The 16362-nt window shown below is 46.7% G+C and overlaps 1 protein-coding gene across 2 annotated transcripts in view; it reads left to right on the top strand.

The window, feature by feature from the left end:
* Ptpn11 (protein tyrosine phosphatase non-receptor type 11) overlaps positions 1-16362 on the top strand; it is a 73776-nt gene that overhangs the window by 34571 nt on the left and 22843 nt on the right. For both annotated transcript variants that reach the window (XM_057764219.1, XM_057764220.1), the window contains exons 6-9: positions 1118-1231; positions 12221-12317; positions 14041-14120; positions 14221-14379. In XM_057764219.1, the coding sequence (XP_057620202.1) occupies positions 1118-1231; positions 12221-12317; positions 14041-14120; positions 14221-14379 (450 nt within the window). The remainder of the gene's footprint in view (positions 1-1117; positions 1232-12220; positions 12318-14040; positions 14121-14220; positions 14380-16362) is intronic.

The raw sequence follows: 16362 nt of genomic DNA on the forward strand, positions 1-16362 counted from the left end.
TCCCACTTATCTCCCCATCCCACCATGTTCACTATCCGCTCTTGCAACCTTTCCTCCAAAAGGAAACAAAAAAATAAACAGACAAAAATAAATCTCAGTGGAAGCTGCTGTGTGACATGGTGTGTCACACAGTAAACCCTCTTGTCCAAACAGCTTCATTTGCGAATGTTCGCTGCAATGGTCTGGGTCGAGGCCTCTGGCTTCTGATACACTATCAATACTGGATCCTCACCCAGAATCCTCTCGGATAGCTTGTTGTTGCCTTGTGTGTGGAGATGCTGCAGCTGTGGTTCTGCAGGACTGGCCACTTCACGTGCTCCAGCAGTTCATGGATGGGGTACATGTTGGGTTGGGCCAACTCAAAGCCCAGAATGTAGGTTGGGGTGGGAGCTAAGTTGGTCCGCCTTCCTATACCCTCTCAACCAGGGCCAGCTCTCCTGATTTGCCCAGGTGAAGGGAGGGGCCAGTTCTACCTGTGGCAGCTGGCAAGGGGCAGAACAGGCTCTCCTGAGCTCAGCTGTTTTCACTTTTATGAGAGTGGTCCCATCTGGAAATCGTGCTGTGATTTAACAATCAAATCTAGAAATCTAGATTTGAAATTGCATCAGCTGAGTTCCTAACATGTTCATTGAGAATGAAGAGACTTTTCCTGATGGAACAGAAGAGAAAGTGAAAGTTCATTTCCAAGTGATCTTGGGGCTCAGGGTGGCTTAGGTAGAGTGCTGGTGTTTTTGAGTTCTATCCCTGCAGGTCACCTAAGTAAGGAAGGGGAAAACCATCTCCTCAGTACTGCCCCTGATCTCCACACATGTCACTGTCATGCCATGTGCACACACATCGCATGTACCACACACAGACATGCACGCATGCACCGGCACACACAGAGATACACATCACTCACAAACACGTGAACACACTACACAAACAACCCATATACATGCATGAATACACGGATGCACACATGTACACACAGGTTCACACGGGCACGCATAGGCACACACATGAACACATTTGGGATGATGCACATCCTGCCTTTGCTTTTGTGAACTCTTTTTCGTTCTGTGTTAACACTGTTAAACATGTTTTCTTTCTTTCCCACCACTGCTGAACATAACAGCCCCTCAATACAACTCGTATTAATGCTGCTGAAATCGAAAGCCGTGTTCGAGAGCTAAGCAAGTTAGCTGAGACCACAGATAAAGTCAAACAGGGCTTTTGGGAAGAATTTGAGGTAAGTCACTGACAGGTTGTTTTTATGTGAGTTATTAAGAGCTTTTTTTAACAGGTGAGAAGATGTCTTTGCTGTGGTATGGAGCAGGTCTCTCAGAGGACTTGTTTGAAGCAGAAAGGCATTGTATTGTGTTCCTGGGGAGGGGTTGGTAGCTTGTCTCAGATGGATGAGCCAGCAGCTCTATTTGTTGGTTCAGACCGCTGGCAGGACCCCAGAAAAACCAAAGGATCGAAGTCCTCTGGCATCCAAGGGGCTTCAGACAAACTGAAGCTTCCTTGCTTTTAGTGAAACCAGGAGAAGGGCCCAGGTTCGTTTAGCTGTGAGTTCACACTAATAACAGGGAAGTTAAGGGGTTCAGGTGTGAGCCTGCCCTGTGGACCTGTGGCTCATAGGCTGCTGACTCGTGTATCCTCTGGTCTTTTTTCTCTCCTTGTGTGTTTGTCTGGAGCTTTGGCTTATTTCCTTCCACAGTCACACTCCTATGTCACTCCTGCCTGCATACAGTTCATTTCATGTTTGTTTGTTTGTTTGTTTTTCCAGAACAGGGTAGACCTGGCTGTTTTGGAACTCACTGTGTAGACCAGGCTGGCCTTGAATTCACAGAGATCTGCCTGCCTCTGCCTCCTGAGTGCTGGGATTAAAGATGTGTGCCACTATGCCCAGTTTAAAGAATATTTTTAAGCCGGGTGGTGGTGGTGCACGCCTTTAATCCCAGCACTCGGGAGGCAGAGGCAGGCAGATCTCTGTGAGTTTGAGACCAGCCTGGTCTACAAGAGCTAATTCCAGGACAGGCTCCAAAACCACAGAGAAACCCTGTCTCGAAAAACCAAAAAAAAGAATATTTTTAATTTATTCTGTAATAGTTTGGTATACAGCTATCTTGCTGATTCCTACCCTCTTCCAATTCCACTCTCCTCTCTCCACTTTCTGTTTTACAGGAGTGGTTAGGCTGTGCTTTGTATAGGAGTATAGGACTTGAGGATTCACAGCTTTGTGTGCCACTATGTGCCAGACAGCTTTCGGAGAGGAGTGCTAGTTCCATTCCACAGAGGAGTGTGAGGTCAGAGAGGTCTAGGAGATGGCCCACCTTCTTTAGCACAGATGCTGATAATCCTAGCCCCGGGGATGGGTCCATTATAGAACATTACTGGTGCTTGCTCCGCAATGATGAGTCTGGTCTCATACTAGGCATTGGGGTGGGCTATTCAAACACCATGGAGAGACACAACAGACAGGGTCTCCACCATTCGGAAGTTTCTTTTTCTTTTTTTTTTTTTTTAAATTTTTTTATGATTTATTTATCTTTATTTTATGTGCATTGGTGTGAAGGTGTCAGATCCCCTGGAACTGGATTTTTCAGACAGTAGTGAGCTGCCATGTGGGTGATAGGAATTGAACCCGGGTCCTCTGGAAGAGCAGTCAGTGCTCTTAACTGCTGAGCCATTTCTCCATCCCCGGAAGTTTCTTGTTGGAAGAGAGAAACAACAGGGATGAGTGTGTCAGTGAAAGTGTGATGAGAGCAGAATAAGCCATGAGATCATCTTTAAATTCTTTATTTAGTTATTGGTCCTTGGATCAAATGTAGGACTTTGTGCCGGCAGAGCATGTTACTGAGCTGTAACCCATCCGTCTTACCTCTTTTTTAAAAAACTTGAATATGTCTATGAAGATGAGCCTTTTGTCACCAGTGCAGCGCCAGTACCTCCATACTTACCAATCAAATACTGCATTCATTTCTTTTTATTCAGTTAAAAAAAATAATGTTCTCCAGCATATTAATTACTATAAAATAAAGGGCATCTTAATACAAATTTCAGCATAAAGGTTAAGAGAGAAAGAGGAGCTGGGGAGATGGCTTAGCTGTTGAGAGCTTGTTGCACTTGTAGAGGGCCAGAAGTCTTAACTGCTGAGCCATCTTCCCAGTGCTCAGCCCTGGGTCTTCTAACTGTTTTAGTGATGTAGGACAGGTCCGTCTCACCCAGTTTTGGCTTGGTCACCTTACAGACAGAGGAGATGATAGGCTACAGCTTGAGGTAGACATGTTCAGGTTTAGCCTCAAACACAGCTTGTACCATTTCAGCCAGAAGCCAGTCCTGCTGTGGGGGAAAAAAGGCTGCCATGTAGGCCCTTATCTCAGATCAGGAGGTGAGGGAGACGCTGGGAGTTTGCCACCCTCCATGTCTATCTTGACCCCTTTCCCTGTTTGCGCCTGTCAAGGATCTGCCTTGCGCCTAGTCCCTCGCCTCCCTCCCAATGCTGGGATTCCAGTATGTACCATCTACCTAGTTCACCCTTTGCTGTGGCCATGGAAAACATTGTAGATGCCCCCCTCTCTGACGAATCAAATTCAGCTCACATTTTATACATGAATAGCAACATAAAAGGGCAAAAATGAGTGTGTTCTGGAAAACAATGAGAGTCCCATCTATACTGCCAGGGTTGGACACTGTCGGAGCATTGAGGAATCCTGCAGATGAAGCTGTCTGTGTAGATGAGGGCCTGCTCGTGAGATCTCTTATTACCCCTGCCTGCCTCTCTAGTTCTTTCAGCTTTAAGAAACTGCAGTCCCTTCAGACTGGAGTCAGGGGCATGAGACCAAGGACCAAAAGGCCACTGCAGGAGTTGGAAGTGCACCCTCATAATTTCAGTCCCCATGAGACTAAAGTTTGAGCCACATCCGCAGGATGCTGTTCTGTTAGTGAGCACATCAGAATTGCTTCCTGGAGGATGATTAATGCATCATCCTGTCTTCCTGAGGATACTCGAATGGGGGGACCCAGCTTCCTCAGGTGCTCGAATGGTGATCTCAGTACACTCATTTGGGGAGTCCCACCTTTTTTAGAACACTTTGTTGGTGGAATCCTACTTTTCTCCATGTGTTCTGATGGTGTTTCAAAGGAGCCCAAATTCTACAACTTGAGTTGCTGCAGGGTGCCATTATTAGAAGGATAGGCTAGAGAGAGCAGGCTGTGAAGCCACCAGCTTTTACTTGGGACATCTTAAGAGGGTTTTTGTTTTGTTTTTGTCTTTTGATACCTCTTCAGTCTTCAGCTTTCCCCTCTGGGAGTTTTCTCAGGGGAGCCTTCCCTATCCCCTATCCCCCATCCCCAGTGTAAGCTGAGTACTTCCTATTGAACGTGTACGTAGGAATTTGTGAGTAATCCATGTTGCTCTTGTTTTAATGCACTACAAATCCATAGAAACAGTAACGTTAGTGAGTCTGTGAGGGGAAGGAATGCTTTGCCCAGAGGAAGCTGCTGGGGGAACAAAAGGGTTTGTGCCATCTAGGATGGCGACACAATGAGCACCCCAGGGCAGAACCTGCTTGCTTGTAGCCGACCCCCTACCCAGTCCAGCAGACAGAACTCTCACTTCCCCACTTTCAAGTAGGCTTCAGATAAAGTTTTGTGGATGCACTGAGTCTGAACTCTTCAAGCACTGTCTTGTGTTCAGGCTCGGGGTCTAGAATGGGTGGTTTAGAGCAGTGTCTGAGCTTTTTTTTTTTTTTTTTTTTTTTTTTTGGTTGTTGTTTTGAGACAGGGTTTCTCTGTAGCTTTGGAGCCTGTCCTGACCTCACGGAGCGAGATCCATCTGCTTCTGCCTCCTGAGTGCTGGGATTAAAGGCATGCTCACCACCGCCTGGTTTGGGCTCTGCTTTGAGATAGTGCACTTTACTGGTATACATCTTGCTTTCATGAGCCCCTGATGGAATCCTGGGGTGTGTGCAGAGAACATACATGCCCTAGGTATTCTGATTTAGGCTCACAGGGCTGGGTTAGAGAAAGATTTTAAGCCGGGCGGTGGTGGCTCACGCCTTTAATTCCAGCATTTCGGAGGCAGAGGCGGGCGGATCTCTGTGAATTCGAGACCAGTCTGGTCTACAAGAGCTAGTTCCAGGACAGGCTCCAAAACCACAGAGAAACCCTGTCTTGAAAAACCGAAAAAAAAAAAAATAAGATTTTAGTTTTTAAACTCCATGTTTGGGCTGGAGAGATGGCTCAGTGGTTAAGAGCATTGCCTGCTCTTCCAAAGGTCCTGAGTTCAATTCCCAGCAACCACATGGTGGCTCACAACCATCTGTAATGAGGTCTGGCGCCCTCTTCTGGCCTTCAGGCATACAAGCAGACAGAATATTGTATAATAAATAAATAAAATATAAAAAAAAAATACTTAAACTCCATGTTTCTTATTCAATCCGAAACATATGACAAAGGGGAAAGAAATCTAACAGACGAAAACCCCAAATCCCAAACAGACAAAATTATAGAACATTTGTTTCACTGGAGTTACTTTTCCCATTAAAGTAAACTCCTTTTCATTAGTAATTTCAGTAATCTAGAGTGCAGTCTCTCCTGCCTTCAGAGGTCACCTGGCCTGCAGCTTTGCTGGCCAGAGGCTGGGAGGAGCCTGGGGCCTTCACCTGCAATCCCCTCTGATTTTTCCACAGTGATTCTGTCCTGCTTACAGGCACTGTGATTCTCCTCCAGGTGGCTTTACTGAAATAAGCTGTTTAGGTGCACCCCAGGGCTCTGTCTAGAGTAATAATTCTTGCTGGTGATCTCTGGTGGATGTATTCCCCTGGTGACTAAGCAGTCAACATTGAAGGACAGCCCCAGTCAGGCTCCAGCTGCAAACTCCAAATGTTCCAGGTCACAGGCTTGTAGCAAACCAGAACCTTCCCTAGAGGCCCCAGCTTGAAAAAAGAGCACATCTTGTTTGGCAGAGCAGTTTCAGGGTCTGAGATTCCCACACCATAGCTCTCCGTCTGTTCCTACACCATAGCTCTCCCTCTGTTCCTACACCATAGCTCTCTGTCTGTTCCCACACCATAGCTCTCTCCCTGTTTCTACACCATAGCTCTCCCTCTGTTCCTACACCATAGCTCTCCCTCTATTCCTGTTCCTACACCATAGCTCTCCGTCTGTTCCTACACCTTAGCTCTCCCTCTGTTCCTGTTCCTACACCATAGCTCTCCCTCTGTTCCTACACCATAGCTCTCCCTCTGTTCCTGTTCCTACACCGTAGCTCTCCCTCTGTTCCTGTTCCTACACCATAGCTCTCCGTCTGTTCCTACACCTTAGCTCTCCCTCTGTTCCTACACCATAGCTCTCCCTCTGTTCCTACACCATAGCTCTCCCTCTGTTCCTGTTCCTACACCATAGCTCTCCCTCTGTTCTTACACCATAGCTCTCTGTCTGTTCCCACACCATAGCTCTCTCCCTGTTTCTACACCATAGCTCTCCCTCTGTTCCTGTTCCTACACCATAGCTCTCCCTCTGTTCCTGTTCCTACACCATAGCTCTCCCTCTGTTCCTACACCTTAGCTCTCCCTCTGTTCCTGTTCCTACACCATAGCTCTCCCTCTGTTCCTACACCATAGCTCTCCGTCTGTTCCTACACCTTAGCTCTCCGGCTGTTCCCACACCATAGCTCTCCCTCTGTTCCTGTTCCTACACCATAGCTCTCCCTCTGTTCCTGTTCCTACACCATAGCTCTCCCTCTGTTCCTGTTCCTACACCATAGCTCTCCCTCTGTTCCTACACCATAGCTCTGCCTCTGCTGCCCCTTTTCTATACCAAAGGTCTCTCTGTGCTGCTCCCCTGTCCCTACTCTGATGCCGCCCCGTTTCTGACACCATACTTCTCCTCTGATTCCCTCTCATTCTTTTCTTTTAGGGTTTTTTTTTTTTTTTTTTGGCTGTGGCTCTGGACTATCCATGCCCATATGCTCTTTCCTTTCTGTTACCCCTTGACATGGATGACCATACTGCTTCCTTTTAGGTCATGAGTGGCCCTGCTGCAGTTTCTGTTTATTTTAAGCCCTTTACTTCTTGAACCTTACTTATTTTTTTTGGTGTCACCCGTGTACTGAGATGACACATTGAGAAGAGGTCAATGGGATTTTTTGTTACTTGAGACAAGGTCTCATGTTTCCCAGACTGGCCTGGTCTCAAACTTATTATGAGACTGGGGAGACCTTGAACTCCTTGCTTCCACCTACTAAGTAGCCAGTTTACACAGTGATGGGGATTGGACCAAGGGCCTTGTGTGTGCTAGATAAGCCTACTACCAACTGAGGCACACGCTACCAACTGAGGCACACGCTACCAACTGAGGTACATGTTCAGCACCTTTTCCCTTTTTTTCAGTATTTGGGACAAAGCCTTTGTTGACCTCAAACTAAGTACTGGGTTCACAGACATTCACCAACATGCCTTGCTTTCTTTTCAGTTTGAGGCAGGGTCTCTCCTTTTCCCTCTTCATCTCCTTCCACTGCCGGCTCCCCATTCCTTCCGGTTTTCTGCCACAGGAGCGTACCCAATTCCTTCTTGCTGACTGTCCTACGGTTCCTGCATTCTTTTTCTGCCTCCAACTCAGCACGTGACTGAGCCTCATTTAGCCCTAGCACCAGCAAGCTTGTGTTGCTTTGGTGCTCTGATTTCATGGTTTGAGAGTTTCCCACTCTGTTCGCCTATCTTTGCTGCAAACTCATGCTTTCCAAACAGGCCATTTTCCTCTAGAGACCAGTTTCTTTTACATGGTCTTTGGAGGTTCTGCATTACTCTGGAGCTGAAGGCGGGATCCTTGGTGCCTCTTGATGCAGTTTTCTTTTCTTTCTCTCATGACTAGATGTTGTGTGGAGCGGTGGGGCAACGTTCCTGGCACTCGGCCGCCCGCATGGCTAGCTTTATGCCCGAAATAATTACACGGAAACTGCGTTCTTTTAAACATTGCTTGGCCCATTAGTTCCAGCCTCTTATTGGCTAGCTCTTACATATTGATCTAACCCATTTCTAATGATCTGTGTAGGACCACGAGCTGGCTTACCAGGAAAGATCTTAACCTGCGTCTGTCTGGAGTGGGAGAATCATGGCGACTACCTGACTCGGCTTCTTTCTCCCAGCATTCTGTTCTGTTTACTCCACCCACCTAAGGGTTGGCCCATCAATGGGCCTAGGCAGTTTCTTTATTAATTAACCAATGAAAGCAACAGATTAGAAAGAAATCACTCCCACATCAACTAGACATTGGAAGTCCTTCTGTTCCCTCCTAATGTGTGTCTGTCTTTCTTGAGAAGGAAGGCATTTTTATCATCTGCGTCCTCTTGAACATTGAGCCAGGTGGGCATCTAGTTGTATCCCCAGATGCTTGGAGAGATATGTGCCAGTCCAGGATGGCTCAGATGGGCAGGGGATAGAGACAGGATTCCAGCCTGATGCTCAGGTCTCTGCCTCTGTTCCACCAGCCTCTGCCCCTGTACACACCCTTTATGATAGTCTCAGCATTCACACCTTTCTTTTCAAGAACTTTCAGTGGCTCCCTGTTTCCTTTTGGAAGCATGACATTTTCATTTTGAAGAACCAAGAATCTGACTCTCAGAAAAGAAACTTGTCTCCAGGGATGAGGCTGGTAAATGGTTTAAGCTTGGGGATTTCTGGTTTCATGTCCCATTCTGAGTTGACTGGATTGTGCTTCCTTCCTCTAGGCTGAGATTGTTCTGCCTGACCCTCTAGTCCTTTGCCATGTTCCTCACTCCTGTCTCTCCTCACTTCCTTCCACTTCCTGGTACGCGGTATCTAGATGTGCTGCCCAGTCTCTTCCCTCGCCTTACCTGGTGCTGGAGTATCCAGTGCTCCCTTCATTTCTGTACGGCCCTGTGACTTCTTCAGGAGAGCTGTCCCAGACCCAGCACAGATGAATGAAGCATTGTCTTTCACAGAGCTTTCTGAGTGTATGGGTGTTTCCCCTGTATATATGTCTGTGTTCCACATGTATGCAGAACCTGTTGAGGTCAGAACAGGATCCCTGAAACTAGAGTTAAAGAATGTTGTGAGCTGCCTTGTAGGTGCTGGGAACCAAACTGGGGTCCTCTGGTTGAGCAGCCAGTGCTGCTGGGCCATCTCCAGCCCCTCATAAAGCTCTTTTGGGTTGCATACTGGAATGGTGCCTCTCTACCTCTGGCTCTGTTTGAACTTCTGCAGTTGACCTAGCAGTTGCCTCTGCCTCTTTTCTCAGCTCATGGTTTGGTTGTAATTCCTGGGGAAAGGGTATTGTCAGCCTGTGTCCCAGTTTTGCTTTTTTTGCTGTTTGCCTCTGCCTTATCCTTAGCACAGCTACTGAGTGATAGTGCAGGTCCATGGGAGAGAGTGGGGAGCTGCAGAACACAAACTTTTGGGGAGTTGTCTTCCTTTTGGGTAGGGCTACTAGATACAATCGGACTCCTACCCCCATTAACCTGATGCCCAGAAGGAAGTGGGTCTTGGTGGAGGCTAGCTGCTAATCTTGGGCAGAGTTGGGGACAGAGGATAGACAATCCTAACTTCTGAGTTCTTTTTCTTTTCTTTTTTCTTTTTTTGGATTTTCGAGACAGGGTTTCTCTGTAGCTTTTGGTTCCTGTCCTGGAACTAGCGCTTGTAGACCAGGCTGGCCTCGAACTCACAGAGATCTGCCTGCCTCTGCCTCCCGAGTGCTGGGATTAAAGGCGTGCGCCACCACCACTTGGCTACTTCTGAGTTCTTATTGGTTGGACAGCTAGCGGCCCTCACTGTAGGAATGAAAAGGTCTGGATGGTTTTGGTCCTGGACATGCATGGGGAGAGGAGGTAGAGGTAGAGCAATAGAGAACACGCTGAGGTAGGCATTATTATCCATTTGCCATCCCTGAAGGTTGCTATCTGCTAGCAGTCCCACTGCCTGGACACAGGGCCTGGGTTTTACCTCTCTGGGGGCTTCCAGGGCTCACAGCCCATCATGACATCCACAGCATCTGCAAGAGGCAGAGCTCCTAATGGGCAGTCTAGCAAATGCATGGGATTGTGTTGATGAAGGTGCCCTGACCTGAACTCTGAAGTTTACTCTGGCACCCCAATTGCAGTAGCTAAGATGAACCAGGGGGGCACAGGGCCCCACCTTTTACAAATATTTCCTGGCATCTGCACTTACGAGTAAATGTCACGTGAGGTTTGGCCCATAGGTGATGGTCAAAGTTACTGCCAAGTTTAAGCAAAGCTGCAGGTCCTCTAGTTCCTCACTCTACTGCTGTTGAAGTGATGGGTCTCTCAATACTTGAACTTCTTTTTGAACATCATCCCTGTGACGTATCTAAACATCAAGGTCTAGAGTTGCCTTCATGGGCCAGTTCAAGGTCAGGGAACATCAGCTCCCAGAAGGCAAATGGCTTTAGTTACTTGATGGGAGCTCATTAAGAAGAACTTGAATAAGCATTGCTCTGTCCAAATTCTGCACACTTTGTTTTCTTTCTGTTCAGGTCCTAGCTAAAGACTTTTATTACTCCTGACAGAGATCTTCCCAGGTAGCTGCTTTTGCATTGTATAGAGGAAAGAAACCTTTTTTTCTTTAGCTGCCTTTCACTTTATTTGTCTGTTTCTGCTCTCAGTGGTGAATCACTGACCTAGGTTACGCCAGAGACCCTGGACTCCATCCTCAGCATCACAGAATCCACAAGCTAGGCATGCTGAGAGATAATGAAGAGAACTTGTTTGTCATTCTGAAAATGAAACCTACTCCTGACTGTGCCTCAGCCTGCCTTGTCCTTCTCTGGACTGTCCTTGCTACCTTCCCACTTCTGACTGGGTCAGTTAAACTATGGCTGCCTGATTTATCTCTTTCTTTAATGGTGTCCCCAATTCTTTGCCCCCATAGAGCTATCTGGCACTTTCTTCTGGAGCCCATCCTTACTCCCTGCCCTGTCCTTCTAGGCCTGACTCCCCGCATCTTGTCCAGGTTTCCCAGGGGAAATGAGGGCAACAGGCTTCCGGACACAGCTGTCATTGAGATGCTGACTTGGGTTTGACACGAGAGGACCCTGAAGCTGTACTAAGTGTTGCCTTCCTCCAGTGGCACCAAGCTGCTTCTGCCTCTTCCAGTGTCCACATTCTAAGACTGCCATGGGGACTTGTCGTGACTGAGCCGATCCTAAACTCCTGAAGTGCGTGGCTCATGTGCTGCTTACATATCCCATTCCAGCTCTCCTAGTGCAGCCTTCTGTGACTCAAAAGGCCTTTATGCTACACATATTGGAGAAAGTTTAGGGGCAAAACCAGGACAGGCTCCAAAACCACAGAGAAACCCTGTCTCGAAAAACCAAAAAAAAAAAAAGCAAAGGAAACATCAAATCAGTCAGTCAAGCAAACAACCAAACAAAAGGACAAGAATTTCTGAATTCTACTTCCCTGCTCCCTCCTTGGTGTGTGTGCTGCTGCCCAGATAAATGTAAGCATGTGGCTCACATCCTACTCTGTGAGAATCTGACCCACTGTGATCGTTTTCCCAGGTGTTAAATAGTCCCTAGACTGACTCTGTAGAGCCGTAGAGCGACCAAGTTCTTCTGTGTGACTGGGTAGTAGAGTTTTGTTGTTCCCTCATTCCTTCCCAAGGTTGTGCTGTGGTCCAGGCTGTCTTCACCCCTGGATCCTCCCTCTTGAACACTGGATGATATGACATTGTACCTGGGTGGCCCATGATGACTTAGGAAGCCTTCTCTTGCTGGCATAGTTCACTATGAGTGCTTCTGTCAGGTCATGCTGTGGGGATGGGTATTATTGTTTCCATGGACCTGACTTACATTCTACAGGGTGAACCCTTAAAGGAGAACACAGGCCAGGCTGACTTGCTTCTCTTTTCTTCCTTTCCCTCTTCCCTCCTTCTTTCCTTTTCCTCTTCCCCCTTCCTTCCTTTTCTTCTCCTCTCTCCTCGCTTCCCCTTTTCTTCAATTTTTTTTTCCTTTAAGGGAGTACTTTTTATATCATGTGTATTTTTCACATTTATTGATTTACTTTGTGCATGTGCATGGATGTCTCATGCCGTGTGGAGGTCAGAGGACACGTTTCAGAAGTTCTTGTCTTTGGACATGTGGTTCCCAGGAACTGAACACAGGTCTTCAGATGTATACAAGTGCCCTTACCCACTGAGCCATCTCAGCTCTGTCTTTTGAATACATTTGATACATATTTACTTTACTTTGCTTCTAGACGCTACAACAACAGGAATGCAAACTTCTCTACAGCCGAAAAGAAGGACAGAGACAAGAAAATAAAAACAAAAATAGATACAAAAACATCCTGCCCTGTAAGTATCAACCCCCTGCCTCAGTAGCAGTCACAGTGCCTGGGGTCACATGCTAGCTAATAGATAACCAGCCATAATGAGGATGGATGTCCTCATAGTACCAGTAAAGCTGTAGAGTAGGAGGCCCTCTGTGGCCATCTCTTCCTCCTTTATTCCTGTTCTACCTACATGTAACAACCAACCCCAAGGCTCTTGGTGACTCAGTGTTAGACTAAGGAATGGGTCTCAGATCTGAGGGCTGTCTCTGCTCCTCGTGACTTGTCTGTAAGATAGGGGTAGGTACACCTCCCTCTGGACCTCGGTTTCTCATTTGGAGAAAGGAGAACCTACTGGGCTTATCACCTTCTGCTGGCTCAGCTTCTACAGATAAGGCACCTTGTGAGTGCCATAAAGTTGGGCCTCCCTGTAGCCTGCACCATTGAGAACCCCATCTTTACACAAGTTGGAGCTCATCTCTCCATGGAGGTGACTCTGCTGTTGCACATCCTGGTGTGACTTCAGCTGTGACTAGTGTGGGCACAGAACAGGGTGTTTTGGAGTGCTGGGGATTGAACTCCAGGCCTTCCACACTCAAGGTGAGCATTCTGCTACTGTGCTATATCTCCAGCCCTCTTGGTGCATTTATTCCTCTGTGTGTGTGTTCCACATGGCTGTCTATCTGTAGGTAAGGATGCGGTACTGAGAAGATGGGGGCAGGGGAGTGGACCACAGGGAGTCATTGCTCTCATGAGAAAAGTAAACAGGAGTTTGCACAGAAGTGTGTATAGCTAGCTGTCGAGAAAGGGGTCCTGGCGGTCTTGGGGAGCCTCTTTTTTTTTTTTTTTTTTTTAAGACAGGGTATGTAGCCCCAGCTGTCCTGGAACTCACTCTATAGACCAGGCTAGCCTTGAACTCATCAGAGAATTGCCTGCCTCTGCCTCTCAACTGCTGGGATTAAAGGTGTATACCACTACCACCCAGCTAAAATAAATTTTAAAAAGTTTTGTTTTTAGAGACAGGGTTTCTCTGTGTAGTCTTAGCACTGTTGCTAATTCCCATTGTAAAATATGTTGTTTTTGATAGAGCACTCAGATTTTTATACCAGTAATGTATTTTGGTATAGATAAGGACAACTGATACTTTATAAATCCTGTTTTATAGGTTCTATATATTCCCGTGCCTCTTTAAGAAACTTTCACTATGGGAAATTTGGAATATGTTAACAAATAGAAGCTGAGTGTAGCTGTAGCCCAGCTTTAGCAACAGCCAGCTTGTGTGCGGTCTTGATTTGTTTGTTCTCTGATCCACTTCTCTTTCCCTGGATGATTTTGAAGAGCTTAGACGTCATTGTTGGTATTTTAATCTTTTTAAAAACAAAAACCATTTGGGGATATAGCTCAGTGCACAGTGTTTGCTTGGCATGCTCCGGGTCCTGGGTTCAATCCCCACCTTTACCACCAAACCCAAACAGGAAGAAAACCAATAGGCACCTTAACCTTTTACTCATGGGAAGTTACAAAAATGATTTAGAAGGTGCTCAGCACACAGTCCTTCCCTCCCTCCCCTTGCTGACTCCTGCACCCACAGCATCACCAGACAGGGAGTTCTGAGAAAGTACTGTGCTATGCCTTGTCACGTTTTGGTTGATCTCGTGAAGTACTCACTGTTAGATTGGCTTGGCTTAAGGCCGCCCGCTTGTGCTGAAGCTCTGAGGACTGACTGACTGTCTTCTCTTTCTCCTCAGTTGATCACACCAGGGTTGTCCTGCATGATGGGGATCCTAATGAGCCCGTTTCTGATTACATCAATGCGAATATCATCATGGTAAGCTTGACTTTCACTGTGTTTTCTGGTCCTATGTTGCTAGTGTCTTTATACTTGTGACACCACCTTCAAAGGTTTGAAGACTTTTCTTAATTTCTAGCCTGAATTTGAAACCAAGTGCAACAATTCAAAACCCAAAAAGAGCTACATTGCTACTCAAGGCTGCCTGCAGAACACGGTGAATGATTTCTGGAGGATGGTGTTCCAGGAGAACTCTCGCGTCATCGTCATGACCACAAAGGAGGTGGAGAGAGGGAAGGTACGCACTATGTCCCCTGCACCACCTGATAAAATGTTCTTAAAGTATCTGTTGTGTGATTCTTCTGCACTGGGTTCCACCCCTAGCTATACTTTCCTGCAATAACTCCATTTTGCTTCTTGGTGGTGCCTGTTTGGAAGCGTCTTTCAATATTAGCACACTGTTAGTACACATTGTCCTGTAGCCTTGTGTTTTGTGCTATGGGCGAACCAATCCTCTAGCTGCTGTAGGGTGGTTTTATTCAGCTGAACAGTCTTGTTTTTCCCTTCATTTCTATTCATACTGTGGCCTATGTTTGTCTGGATTAAATGTCAAGAATTATTGGGATGCTGGGCTGTGATGGTGCAATGCCGGGCGGTGGTGGCGCACGGCTTTAATCCTAGCACTCGGGAGGCAGAGGCAGGCGAATCTCTGGGAGTTCGAGGCCAGCCTGGTCTACAAGAGCTAGTTTCGGGATAGGCACCAAAGCTACAGAGAAACCCTGTCTCGAAAAACAAAACAAACAAACAAAAAAAAAAAACAACAAAAAAGAATTATTGGGTGTCTATATGTATGTGTTACTTTGGATCAGCCACCTAGCCACCCTCTAGAACTGTCAAACCCTGCCCCCTTCCCCCCCAAACCTCATAGTCTTGAGCTGAGCTCCCCACACTCTTAGGGTGCTATGGGTTCTAGGAACTGTGGGTTCCTAGAAGTCAATGTGTCACACGTCTAGGAAAGCAAAAATCTTGAAAGTCCGTGTTATTTTTGCATCATCTCAAAGTGAAATCCATGTATAGGTTTTTAATATGGAAGCATCTTGGTTTTTATTTATGTTCTAGCCAGAGTTTTGGTTTGGATATTCTTTATTGGTTTATAAAAAGATTGAGTGCAATTTTATAGTCACCTATAGAAGGTAACCTGAGACAGATGAGCTCTTGGGAGTTGAGCTTGGCAACTGAGGGGCAAGTGCTTGTGCAGGGTCCTGGTTGTGCACTTCTGCATGCCTTCAGCAGTGATGTCAGGTTCCTGAGTTCCTGGGCAGTTACAAGTCCTCCCAGTTCCACTTACTGCTCGATGCTCTGTAAGAGGTCACGTTGGGCCTGTAGCTGAAGAATTGGGTCAACCACTATTGGAAGTACAATTGGAAATTTCAGAGTAGACAGATTGGGCAGAGATGGGCCTAGTACTGTGGCCTAGCCCTCTCACCTCCTTGTATTCTCTGTTGAGGTCTCTGTAGTGCCCAGAGCAATCCTCTGAATTGATTGTCCAGAAAACAGCACTATACATTGAGGATGATAGAATCCTATCAGATCTGTCAAACACAGCCTCTCCTCCTTCCTTGGGTGTCCTCCCTGGGCTAATCACTGAGCTCTGTAGGTAACTGTGCTCTTGTTTCTTGTCACCTGTAAGCTGCTCTGTATTTCTAGTCCTGGGTGCAGATTTCTTTTGCTGATGCTGGCATTGTTGGTTTTAGAAAGTGAGTGTTGTATGTGACTACTTCCCGAAAAAGAGAAACAACATGCTTTGCTTCAGACTCGTCACCTGGTAGATGCAAGTTCATCCCTCAGATGGATAAGACCTCTTTTCTTTACATCATTGTTACTTTCTCCACTGCCTGGTGTTTTTTGTTGTTCTTGTCTTTTTGTTTGTTTGTTTTGAGACTGTGTTTTGCTCTATAATTCTCACTGGCCTGGTATTTACTATGGAGACCAGACAGGGTTTCTTCATGTAGTCCTGGCTGTCCTAGAACTCACTTTTTAGACCAAGGTGACCTCAAACTCATAGAGATCCACCTGTCCCTGTCTCGCAAGTACTGGGATTAAAAGCGTGCACCCTCACCTCCTAGCTGACCAGGCTGGTCTTAAAAGTGAAGTAATTCTCCTGTCTCTGCCTCTGGAACTACAAGGGTGTACACTCAACTTTCAGTCCATCTGTTCAGGGTCCCACTATGCAACTCTGGTTGGCCTGGAACTTGCTATGTAGAGCAAGTTGGCCCTGAGC

The sequence above is a fragment of the Chionomys nivalis genome, chromosome 3, assembly GCF_950005125.1.
Source record: "Chionomys nivalis chromosome 3, mChiNiv1.1, whole genome shotgun sequence".
Taxonomy (NCBI): Eukaryota; Metazoa; Chordata; class Mammalia; order Rodentia; family Cricetidae; genus Chionomys; species Chionomys nivalis.